A 13,272-nucleotide genomic window follows, 5' to 3' on the forward strand; every position below is an offset into this window, starting at 1 on the left:
CTAACTTTTCCTTCAACTTTCAAAATAATTCCAATTCCAACTTCAATGACTTAATCATAATTACGAAACTGGATTAAAAAAATTCCAAATGATCAAGAATCGAAATGTGTTTTCTATTTCTTTTTTAAGGTATGTGTTTAATGTTCAATGTTGGCAATTTATTACACTCTCACTAACTTGCTTCAAATTACCTGCAAATACTTCGTATATATTACAATTTATTTGTCAGATGGTTGATTGAAGTATAGGATATTTTGTGCTAAATCATATATTGCAAATGCAAGTAATAATGAATTTGGAAATACCACATCTAAGTCATTCATATAGAAGACATAAAAAATATTTAATTAAAATATCAATATAAAAAAGATTACAATGTAAATCGCTCATTATTTGCCACATCATCAAAAAGTCTGACTTTACTCCTAAACACCTTAAAAGTCATAATAATGCTCACTACTGAGGAAAATGAAAAACTTTAGAAAGAATCTTTCCCAATGTAGATAACTTCAGCTTGTCTTGATGCTCTCTTGAACCGAATTAGTTCTGTCATTACCTCAGTTCTGACGTTTGCAATAGGTTTCACGGTCATCTTTTCTAGCAGAGGAGAATATAGAAGTAGAAATTTGATAAAATCTAATTCAGATTTAGTACCAGAGATGCCTACTATCATCACGTGTTGAACTCCGAGAGGCATGGATGGCTCCGAAAATATATCTTCCCAACCACAGGAGGCGGGTGTTAAAAGGTCACTCTCCTTCTCATTCCGTGCCTACATGCAATTGTTACAAATTCTCAGGTAACAATGTACTAATTGATAAAAGATGAAAAATGAGGTACACAAGTCTCTAATCTACTGGGCTCTACTGCACTAATTGTGTAAGTGTAACTAACTTATCTAAATTGCAAACAGTTCATAACTTTTGTTAGAAATCATAATTCACATTTACAAGTCACAAACAAACTTGAAAGAAAGACATGACACTAGACAAATGCTTAAAGCAAAAAAAAGGTTTGAAAATTCTGGGGTTTAATGACTTCACATAAAAACTAAAACAACATGTGCGACATTACAAGTGCAACCAAAATTAAGTATGGAAAGCAAAGTCATGCAAAATTAAATGAGTACTCACAAATATTTCCAAATTTCGAAGATTAGGTGAACTGTTAAGCAAGCAAAGGACAACCGAAATTTTCTTCAAGTCATTGAAGTTTATGAATGAACGAAAATATCTTAGATTGATACAAGGTGTAGGAAGCTTTACTGGCACAATACCTGCAGCCAAATACTGAAGCAAAACAAGAGAATTACTCTAATCAGAATATAATGTTTTTAAAACAAACAGCATAAGGCAAGTCACTGCTAGAGTCAAAATATATCAAGAGTTGCATACACCTTATTCTGGTTCATTATAAATTTGTAGGGGGTTGGGGAAACTTATACTGCACTAGGTGAGGCGCTCCTACAATCAAATTCAACATTAATAAGATGCTTACCTTTACAAATTCTGTACTAATGAATAAGCTATGTATGTGAGGTAGATGAACGAAAAATTTGAGCAAATTGCTAGAGCATCCTTGCAATCCAAATTGATTTCTTTCAGAGGTCAAAACAACAGATACCATAGCTAATTGAAAAGTGTCTTCAAAGTTAATACTCTCAAATTCACCATAGAAATCAAAAGACTTAAGATTTGGTGCATGAATATTAATCTGTGTTAAACCATTAATATTTTCCAATGTCAATTTTTCAAGCAGGGGGCAGGCAGATATCATGTTATCAAAAGCATCTTGAGTCAATTTAACCCAAGCCAAAGAAAGACTTTTCAAATTCCGGAAGCCTTCAAACGTTGTTGGAGGTTTAAGCCATAAATCATCAATTTCCCTCAATTTCAATTTTTCAAGCACAGGGCATCTAGATATCATGTTTTCAACAACATCTTGAGTCAATTTAAACCAAGCCAAAGAAAGTCTTTTCAAATTCCGGAAGTCTTCAAATGTTGTTGGGGGTTTAAGCCATAAATCATCCATTTCCATCATTGTCAATTTTTCAAGCCGGGGGCAGCCAGATACTATGTTTTCAAAAGCATCTTGAGTCATTGTAACCCTATTCAGAACAAGACTTTTCAAGTTCTTGAAGCCTTCAAACGTTGTTGGAGGTTTAAGCAAACAACAATTTAATTTTAAATGATGTAAACTTTGACAAGAGTATAAGCGCCAAGGTATCTTATAGCGTTGATATAACCAAATGTTCAGCACAAGCTCATTAATATACCTTTCGGATATATGAAAAATCCACCGATCAATATCAGCCATAGAGTTCACACCAATAGTGAGACTTTGAAAGGAGTTTCCTGAGACCTCAAACTTGTTGATTGGCCCAGAATGAAGTAAAAGTACATGATCAACAATTCTCAAAAGCTTGCTCTCGACAACTGAAGGGTCTTGGGAAGTTACAGTAGATACACATTGACTATCAAACACAAGATCTGATAGTGTGGACCATTTCTTTCTCCATTTGCTCGATAAAACACTTGTTTGTACTGCTTCCTTAATTGACAAGTGTGAGAGAATAAGGTCTATAAGATGATCTGGTAAGCAACTAATTATGTCGGACTCCACGTCTATCGTCTTTAGACACTTTGATTGTTTTCTTCCCTTTAGATAGATATATTCAGATTCAAACAAAGGGTACACACATGAATCAAAAATCAAAATAGGTTAGTGTTTGTGTATATAAATATGAACATACACAAAGAGAACCTTGAAAGTTGAAACTCAAAGTAGTGTAACTTCAATATTAAATAAATATGAATAGCAGTTCTTAAATATTCTGAAATCAAATAAGAATAGCACTAGCAGTGCTTTTTATTTTTTTAAGGAGTCAAACTAAGTTCACTGAAATTGGCACCGAAAAAACCTAACCTCATACCAGACCTTGAGAGGTTTATCACCGTGTACTGAATTAAATCTCTATTTAAAACTGAGTTTCAAGCAACGAAAAATATGATTTGAGTCATGAATCAGAAATTACCATGTCCAATTAACCGATCAAGTAGTTCCGGAGAAAAGAACTTGATAACCTTTTGAAAGTGATAGGCTCATAGCTACAACAAACAAAAACATTAATCAGTTTAATGAATTAATTAATTAGAAAAGAAACAGTTAACAAAGAAAAATAAAGAAGAAAGAATGCATTGCAGTAATTCAGTAATATTAACCAAAGTGAAAGGCGCGGCTATGTTCGCATAGAAAAAGGGTTAGAGTTCACAAAGTGAGTGAAATTCAGTAATTTAGGCCAAATCTATTATTAATAAGGTTTAAGGGTTTTTTTTTTCGAAAAAATACAAGGATAAAGATTTATTGGGGAAAAACATAGCAGTGAGAAAACATTAATTTAAAAGGAATAAGGATTTTTTTTTTAGAAAAGGAATAAGGATTTGTTGAACCCCCAACTCTTTAACTTTTATCTCAAACAAGTTGAGCTACCCCGCCCCCACTTGGTTTTATGAAAAACATTAATTTGAAACTAGACTTTCGACCCGTGCTTCCGCACGGGTCATACAAAAGAAAAATTATAGCGCAAATGTGAAAGGGATCATTTTACTTGAAACCAAAAAATAGTATAATTCAATTCATAAAATAAATCGTCAGAAACCTTTGTAATGCACCATATTAAACAATTTCCACGACATCAACCCTGTTACGGTAACATGACATAGTTTATTGAAAAAAGAAAATCCAACGTCTGTCGACATAAAAATAGTACCAAAATGCAATAAAAACATGACTACAAAACCAAGTGCTACACATTACGGAAAACTTCTTTGTAGACCACATTTGATGTCACATTAGTATCTTGACCGTCCTCGTCATTGATGAACATCTTTAAACCATCCCTCGAAGTAACCCTCGATACTGCGACATACAATTGTCCATGTGAAAAAACAGGAGACGGTAGATAGACACCAACATTTTTCAAAGACTGACCCTGACTCTTGTTAATAGTCATTGCAAATGAGACGGACAACGGAAACTGCCTTCGTTTAAACTTGGACGGAATTCTAGTATCAGACGGTTCTAGCGATAACCTTGGAATAAACACCTTTTCACCTATATTAGACCAAGATATTATCTCTGCCTCAAGCACAAATTTACCCATCTTTGTAATAATCAATCTTGTACCGTTACATAAGCCCAAATTTTGATCTATGGTCCTCAATGACATCACAGGTACTCCTACTTTCAATCGAATCCTATGGTTTGGCAATCCGGAGGCAACAATGGTGTTGAGAAATTCAGGCGTGTGGATGTCGTCTAGTGCGTCACCGCCTAGGTTTTTATGATAAGGTGTATCATAACTCAAATAAATTTTCTCCTCACCAGGAATCAAGTCTAACACATAATCATTAACCTGATCAACAATTGTATTCTTTGGTGCCAATATTGCTCTACTTTGAAAATATTCTGATTTACCAATGTTTCCTAACAAATTTGGGTAAGTGCTTTCAACAATAGATGCAATAGGATTACCTGAACTTGGAATAAGCAAGTCGCACGGGATTTCCGACTAAAACATGCACGAATAAATTATATTGTAATAAAAAAATGTCGTGAAATAAGTCATATGATAAAAATGTATTTTAGGGATCATATGATAAAAATGTATTAGATTAGTCTTATCATCTTGACATAAACCTTATGTCAAATTTTTATCAAATTAGTCAACCTTCATCGACATGACTTAGTTAGTGTATCCCGTTAAAATTTTTCATTTAAATTACAAATCATTAATTCTTATTTGACAACTTTTTATTGGAGTCCAATAGCAAACAAAACATAAGCACGGTGATAGAAAGAAATTATCTTGAAAAAAGATTGATACCATGATAAGAAAAAGCATGAACAACTTAAATTGCATTGTATTAATAAGAAAATAGTTAACAATTTAAATCCATTGCTACAAAATTTGTTACGATAGAAGCTGACATAGTGAGGAAGAATAGAAGACCAAATATATATATATATATATATATATATATATATATATATATATGTGTGTGTGTGTGTGTTACTCAAACATAAAAGAACTATTAGAAGGTATAGGGGTTCTGAAGAATTGAAACATGGTAGAGGAATAAAAAGTAGTGATGCATTAAAATTAGCAATGACAAACTCAATCAAGTATACACCTTTTTTTAGTCTTGACTGCACATTATCTTCTTGTTATATCAAGCATTTCGTTGCGCTACACCAAGGCAGTAGGATAAAAGCATCGGCCAACATGGCACAGCACCATCATTTGTTTTAAAAACTCATGTCACCAACTCAATTAATTTAGTTTTCAAATCAAAAACAAAAATGCTCTGAAATTGCTACACAAAGCCTCTATGCAAGAAGTTTCAAACATTGTAGTTTTGTTTCATCGTAAGACACCGGCTAAAAATCATCGTATATCATATGGTGTCAAATAATATATGCATACAATCTTTGTGGGATAACCTTGGGGTTTATTATAGCATAAATTTCCATATATATATATATGATATATCGTTATTATGCTTTTTGTAAATGGATTTAAGATTTTTGTTTTCTTTCAAAATGATCGATCAATTAAGAATTTTGTTACCAAGGTAAACATAAAAAAAAATTGTGGTCAACAATCAATCCTCCTGTATTTGGCATATCACTAAACAATTACATTTAGCACACATCATGTTCAGATTTTCTCTTCTTAATAGTACATGACTTTTAATTACTCTAAACAATTTTTTTTTTGTTTGGTTACAACTCTAAACAATTACATTCAGCTCACATCATGTTCACATTTCTTTTAATAAAAGATGAATTTTAATTAGTTTTCAAATCAACTTCAACACACCGCTCCATCTAACTTTAGACACCAAAAAACATAAAGATACTAAAGCAAATCAACCTTCTTATGCAAGAAGACACACCAAGGCCACCTCCCTCCACATAATCAATGCAAGCGGCAGACATGAATCAAAAGAAACCATGCTTAAATCAAATGAGAAAAGTTGTTTCACATCAATACATATATTATAATATTTACATGAATCCAAAAATTAAAACACTACCGGCGAAACCTGCTATTGCCACTGTTAGCAAAACCAATTCCAAGCCTTACAAACAGACCATGCTTAAATCAACAAAGATGAGAAATCTTGCTTCACACTCCTACGTTATATTCTAGAATTTACATTACAACGATAGCCTTACAAACAGACCATGCTACCCCGCCCCCACTTGGTTTTATGAAAAACATTAATTTGAAATTTTAACTTTTAGAGTCTTTGTTAATCTTTATCTTTATATAATACAAAAGCTTACATCTTTGAGCAAAAGTACACGTGACATCTTCATACTCCCCATTTCATTTAATGTTTTTCCATCAACCAATCAAAATGGATCTTGACTCATTCATTTTCTATTAGCCAATTAAAATTGAATCATGACTCACTTATTTTTCACCAACCAATCAAAATTGATCATGATATGATTTTTTTCCCTATATATAGACAATTTGATTTTTTATTATTTTCATCTACCTCTTCCTCCCATAAAAAATCACTGCTTTCAACCTCATTATCTTTTTGTTTTATTTTTTTATTTTTTATTGTTTTATTGTTTATTTAACATTTCTTATTGTTATGTTCATTTTTATGTGAATTCTTAGGTTGATGTTTCTTATTCATATTCTCTTTTCAATTTTCTTTTGGTGTTTGTACGTTCTTTGTTTTTGTTAGGATCTTTATTTTGGACATGGAAGCCAATCAAGAGAAAAGAAGAAATGCATCACATATAAATTAGAATATATACGAAGGATTTCTATTACCACGTTCAAATATAATCACTTTTATCCCCCTTTTGTTTTAATTTAATTCTTCAATACTCACAACTTTTTCTATCTATCTATTCTTTTTTGTTTAATTTTTCTTATGTTTCTTATGTTGTTATTTTAATTTTAATATCTTGCTCTTTTATATGTTATTTTGGTTTTTGATTTTTTTTTTTTGCTACATGCTTGAGATGGAAACCAGTAAATCGACAAGAAGAAATGCATCCTATTTTCAAAAAATTGATTTAATCGATAACTTTGGAGTGAAAAAGATAAGAAATACATAATAGAAAATCGATTTTATGGCACCTTTAATTTTTGTTTTTTGAGTCAAAAAGTTCCTTTTTCAAAAAAATAGTAAACCATACAATCATTTATATTTTATTTCCTTCATCCTAATTAAATATTTAAATGAGTTTATACTATTTTTAAAATTAATATCCTAATTAAAGATTATTAAATTATTATGTTTTTTAAGTGAAAAAATATTATGTTTTATTCAACGTCATATTTTTGTATCCATCATTCATTCTATTATTAAAATTAATAATCACATATGCTTTAAAACTGCATTAATATTTTTATTAATTACCTTATTTATAAGTGGAAAGTTGTAAAAGTCTTATAATGACAAAACTAAATGAATTTTTGATTTCTTATTAATATCTTTCAATGACACTTTGCCCCCTCAAAAAAAATATGTTTCAATGACAACCATCAAATTATTATCATTGTTTGATTTCTCAACCAATCAAATGGATTCATCCACCCTTTGTTTTAATTTTTGACCAATTAGATTTAACAAAATCATGAAAGGTTTCAATCATACAAGTATTTTTTAATAATAAGCTAAATATAATTTTTTTCCAACAAATATAATTCTTATAACAAGCAAATTGTATGTTTTTCCACTCAACTTTCAACCATAACATATAGCATGTTGACATGACATTTTTTTCTTTTATTTTTCTACAAAAGATGCAAAACCATGCAAGAATTTAATGTTATATCAATTGTCTAATTCAATGTATTTATTGGTTTGGTTTGAATGTGTTTTTCCATGATGTTTTTTTTTTTTAGGGATTTTTCCATGATGTTATAGGTTTTTGGTACAAAATTGGATGAAGAAGAAAACAATTAATTTTGTTTCGGGAAAGAAAAAAAATCTAACAACTAATTACTAACATTTGACATTAAAAAAGCATTTGTTTTATAGGATATCTTTTTTCTTAATTAAATATATAACTTTTAAACTATGATAATCAATAAAATCTTATGTCTTTCATTTTAAATAGTATTAAGACATTTTGCTAATTCCCTAAAAAAAAGACATTTTGCAAATTAAAAATAGAAAATAATTGACATTTTAAGGATCTACACTAACAAGTTTTTTTAAGATAAAAATAAAATTTATGGAGAAAAAAAAAAGTAGGGGACGTAAATCTAACCCGATAAAAAATTAGGGACATAAATCGAATCCAAAAAAAGAGCCAACACGGTCTTTTCTATTCATTTCAGTGATAGTCTTTGTCCCAATTGTTGTTTTTATCATCTTGAATTTCATTTGAAAATATTATGACATTTAATTAAATGAACTTTGTTCATTGATATGACCACATATGCTAAAATTAATTTGTGATAAAATATTTCTAAGTATACAACAATGCCTTAAACTTTTGTAAAAAAATGTCTTAATTTTTTTACTAAAGCCTTAAATATTATACTATATACATTAAATTTTTTTCAACTTATTATAGAAGTTTCTTATTCATAGCACCATCATCACTAATTATAATTTACAATTTTTTGTCTTGGACCATGAGAATTGCTACAAAAAAAAATTAAGCAAATTTGTTACTAATTTTTAAAAAGTTACTTTGAAATTAAACCAAGATTGTATTCCTATTAATGTGGAATTTATATTTATATTGTTAATATATTTCATGCAGTGACCTTTAACCACATAAATATGATTAATATCGGTATACAATTGAAATTAAATTTAAATTATAAACATTTGTGAAGTAATTAATTTTTTACCTCTCAAAATAGGAATTTTTTTCTTTGTGAAAAAAAAAATATTTTTGTTGTAAAGGACTCTTTGTATACCGGAGTTTGATCTAAAGATTGTTTTACTGAAAAATCAAACTAGGGTTTCCTGATTAATTTGGAACTCACTAACCACTTGAGTTCAAACACATTACAATCAATGCTTTTTTAGTAAAAATATTTCAAATAATTCTAATTTCATAATTCATATTAATGCTCAAATAAATTTTACAGTCCTATAATTGCAACTCGGTTGGAAGCTCCATTTGATATTGATATGCATGTGTCAATGTTCAAACTTATACCCCTCATTGTGTGAATTTAACCGCTGGAGTACTTGAGAGAAAAAAATACAAAATATCTCATGAGTATATTTTTCTAATTGCTCTAATTTATATAAATGAAAAGCATATTCTCTCCAAAAAAAAATGGAAACGATATATTATAAAAACCATTTTTAAATATGAATGTCATGAGTGTTGTATGTTTTAGGAGTTTATGAAAATAGAAAGAAAATGCTAATACCAATATTGAATAAATAAATGTTAATTTTTTTAAAGGATAAATAAATGTTGATTAGTAATTATTGTAGATTCAAACAAAATCACCACGATGTTAAATTAAAAAATTAAATAAATAAAACAAGAAATTTTGTTCATGTGGTCAATTAGCTCCATCAACGACGAATTATTATGGAGAACATGAGTTTGATTCTAGGTGGAACAGTTAATGGGTCAAACTTTAATGATCTCCTGACTTAACTTAAGATTACTAGGACCCCTTTAGCTTTAAAGGCATAGGGCTAACACCATAATAAGCAGTGGTGGGCCTAATAGAGAATAATGTTTATGAAACGACTCTCTTCACTTTTATACAGATCTAACTAAATAAATTATTTTAAAATAAATAAGTGTTGTTGGAATATAACAATATAGTTATTTGTGGAACTCATTTGTTGAAGAAATTACATTCTTATTAAGTATTATTATTAAAAGATAAATGAGTAATGTGTATAAGCGACTCATTCAAAATCTCAAATTGACGAGAGATTTTATTCATACAAATTGAATTTATGTTTCATTTAAAATTAATGTTTGAAAGAATGAATTAAGAATTATTTGAAAGAAATACATGACATCTAAAAACTTTTTAACAAAAAATAGTTCATAATTTTCTTACTACCGGGGATCATACATTTAGTTTAATCATCACTTTAGACTAAAAGAAACCACATAAGTGATATTGACACCACATCTTCACCCTAAATCTTAAGACATTAGAAATATTATGTTGTTCAATATCTACTCTTGAATTCAATGTTGAACTTTTACTCACATTTGACACAATAACAACTCTCCCACTCGCACTCCCGCTACAAAGTCGAACCGAGTTTTCTTACGACCGTTGGAATTTATGGGGGAACTCACGGTGGTGTGGATCGATCCATTGGAGCTAGAGCAATCATCCAAGTGAGAATGATATTACATTTTCACCGAATATTTAAGGTATTAAGTATATGAGTCTTCCAACACATATGTTGTCCAACCTCCACTCTTTTATTCAATGTTGAAATGTAACTTACACTTGATACATACAACATTTTTTCACTTAAGTATGATTGAATTCTAGCCCGTGCTTGGCACGGGTATCCATACTAGTATTTAAATGAAATGTTAACTTTTAGAGTCGTTGTCAATATTTTAATTAAATTAAAAAAAATTGTATTTTTCTTATAAAAAATGTTTCTTTTTAATTAATTTTAATTCTTTTTTCTCATTAAAATACTTTTTATTTTGACCGAAATTTAATCCTTTAAGTAAAAAATATCAAATAAATTAGTCTCATCGTTAAAGTATTTCTTTAATGATCATCTATCAAAACCAACAAAAAAACATACACATGGATTTAAATATTTATTTTGTGGTATCTGATTTGGCACGATTTGAGATCTAGGCCTTATGTTTACATGTGGAGACATTGGGATCGTCAGACTCTGAACAACAATCCTTTCTCTCTGAAGGGGAATGGTCTTGTAATTGAAAACACTTCAACGATCAACTAAGAATGCATAAAAAATGTAGGATTTTATGGTAGAAATTGTGTACCTAAAAGAAGACTATGAGTTAGTCTTTATAGTGGTGAATTAGGGTTTCGGTTCTTTTAACCCTAATTTGGAAAAGTTTTCTTGAAAGACACCTATAGGCAGATTTTAGAAAGCTAACCATGATTAGGGGGATTATGGAAAGTCCATACAGTGGTTCGTGTGTATCCTAGTGGTTTCGGATGACCCAGTTTATTGAGGAAATAGGTCTTAGCCCACTTTAAACAAAAAAAAGTTAAATATGTTTTTGATCCCTATAAATATATCAACTTTTCATTTTAGTCCCTCTAAAAATTTTCTTCAACTTTTAGTCCTTATAAAATTTTCAATCACTACTTTTGGTCTCTATTTTTAAGTAAATTTTTGTATTTTTTAATGAAAAATAAATTAAATATGAATTTTTAACCGCCAAAAATATAAAACTTCATATTTAATTCATATTTTGTTAAAAAATTCTAATTTCTTTTAGTAGAGATTCTTATAATATTATAAATTTTTGTGGGGACCAAAAGTAAAGATGAAAAACTTTTGGGAGACTAAAGTTGAAGAAATTTTTTAGAGGGATTAAAACGAAAAGTTGACATATTTATAGGGACCAAAAATATATTTAACCCTTAAAAAAATTACCCCCAATCCTTTAGCTGACGGATTTAGGTAATGACTTGTATATTCTTGAATTTACCAATGATAGATGGGAATTAGTGATTTTTTTTTTGCAGACCATAAATGAGAATAGGGTGTGACTCGTAGATGGAGTAATTTATTGTCGTAAAGAGAGATTAATTGGTATTCATGGATGGAATATTCTCTAGACAGACTGGGTCCAAATTTAGTGCTTCGTAAGATTACCAGTTGGAAGTATGTCTACATATCATGGACATGTGTCTACGAAAAATGATGAAGGAAAATTTCACGCTCCCTAGTAAGGTCTCTTTCCTCATTATTAACAGATTGTGACACCTTTTTTGAGCCAACTTGACCTTTCGTTGTGTTGGAAGACACATGGTAAACCGTTCTTGTAATTGTAGTCAAGAATCGTTAATGTTTGCGTTTCTCAATGAAAAGTCTTGATGGTTTACCATTGTAAGTATTTTTTGTTGCTTCAGTCTGATTAAGGGTTTTGGAACATCATTATTTATTCGTTGCATCATGGCCATTGGATTAGAAATGTGTGTGATTTCGAAACGTGGTCATTGGAGCTTTATAAATAGTGAAATCATACTTCTATCACTTTTTGAAAACCCTACTTCTTCCCCTTTCACATTGCTCCCCTAAGTTTTTCCACAATTCATATTTTCTTGTTTAAAGGTTTGTGGGCGTTCGTTTGCGGTGCATCACTCTTCTTAACTCTGATACTCCCTTTCTTGGTAAAGTTCTTTTATTATCTGATACTTCCCTGTATTTGGGTTTGAATTTCTTCCAGTTTTAGGTTGTACTTCATGGATTTTACTAGTTGGTTAAGGATTGCCATGGTTGCCTTAATAGTTTATGACCTTGCTCCCATTTATATTTTTGTCGGCGTTAATGGGATAACCTTTCTTGGTTTCTTTGTGATGACCACGCTCTTGCTGCTCATCATCGCCCACCTCCTGATACTTATCAACACCCTCCACCACCAGCTCCATCTCCGGCTCATATTGTGGCTCAGGAGCGTTCCCCTGAGATGTTCTCGCGCCATCAGCTGCAGCACGGTGTGCCCGATCCCCTGCCACGCCTGAGCACTCCCCCTTCCGCTTGCAACATCTTCGCACGCTCTCTCCTAACAGAAGCATGCATTGCTTGTCTTTCACTCTTAGTGCGCTCAACATGATCCATACTTGTAACATGCATAATCAGGTAACACACAATCAACCAAAATCCACGAAACTGTCCACAAAAAAATCCTACTGGTCAGATTATAAAATTCTAACTTCAACAATACAATACAATTCAAATGTAGCGAACATAAAAGAAAAAAATTGAAGCCACACGCGTGCATGCAAAGGGAATGAGACCTGACATTTACTTTGATGTTTTATAAAGCTTCAAATGTGATGATTTTGAGCAAAAAAAAAAAAAAAACTCTGATTTCACCAATTTTTGGATTTCGGATTTTGTGATAAGGGAAAGAGAGAAAGTGGAATATAAAAGTAAAACTATAGAAATGAGGGAAGTTGTTGATCTTCGTTTTATATATAGATAGTTTTCGGATTTTAGAACAGGTTTTTGGATTCTAAAATCCAAAAGGTATGTTTAGAAGAAGAAGCAAAAAAAAATAAGGCGC

General features: G+C 30.5%; 2 protein-coding genes across 2 annotated transcripts; both read right to left on the minus strand.

Annotated features, from left to right (window-relative positions):
• Nucleotides 1-333: 333 nt before the first annotated feature.
• On the minus strand, nt 334-3,097 carry LOC146952395 (F-box/FBD/LRR-repeat protein At1g13570-like). Its single transcript, XM_085738621.1, has 4 exons — nt 3,035-3,097; nt 1,498-2,658; nt 1,134-1,289; nt 334-772 (listed from the first exon to the last, which is right to left on the minus strand). Exons 1-4 carry the CDS (start codon nt 3,035-3,037, stop codon nt 479-481), a joined length of 1,614 nt encoding a protein of 537 aa, XP_085594747.1. The 5' UTR covers nt 3,038-3,097; the 3' UTR covers nt 334-478.
• A 708-nt stretch (nt 3,098-3,805) lies between these two features.
• Nucleotides 3,806-12,817, minus strand: LOC146952396 (uncharacterized). Its single transcript, XM_085739551.1, has 2 exons — nt 12,503-12,817; nt 3,806-4,570 (listed from the first exon to the last, which is right to left on the minus strand). The coding sequence occupies exons 1-2, from the start codon at nt 12,815-12,817 to the stop codon at nt 3,806-3,808; spliced, it is 1,080 nt and encodes a 359-aa protein (XP_085595677.1).
• Nucleotides 12,818-13,272: the final 455 nt, after the last annotated feature.

Source organism: Medicago sativa, chromosome 1 (genome assembly GCF_051527215.1).
Source record: "Medicago sativa cultivar Bolivia chromosome 1, Bolivia_mono, whole genome shotgun sequence".
NCBI lineage: Eukaryota > Viridiplantae > Streptophyta > Magnoliopsida > Fabales > Fabaceae > Medicago > Medicago sativa.

Excerpts from the sequence above, each read along its gene's own strand:
- LOC146952396 (XM_085739551.1), bottom strand. The coding sequence starts at position 12,817 with ATGTTGAGCGCACTAAGAGTGAAAGACAAGCAATGCATGCTTCTGTTA. Across the intron at positions 4,571-12,502 it reads AAAATATAAATGGGAGCAAG|TCGGAAATCCCGTGCGACTT; the intron begins GTCATAAACTAT and ends TGCATGTTTTAG.
- LOC146952395 (XM_085738621.1), bottom strand. Across the intron at positions 1,290-1,497 it reads TTAGTACAGAATTTGTAAAG|TATTTGGCTGCAGGTATTGT; the intron begins GTAAGCATCTTA and ends GTTTTGCTTCAG. Across the intron at positions 773-1,133 it reads TTCGAAATTTGGAAATATTT|GCACGGAATGAGAAGGAGAG; the intron begins GTGAGTACTCAT and ends AATTGCATGTAG.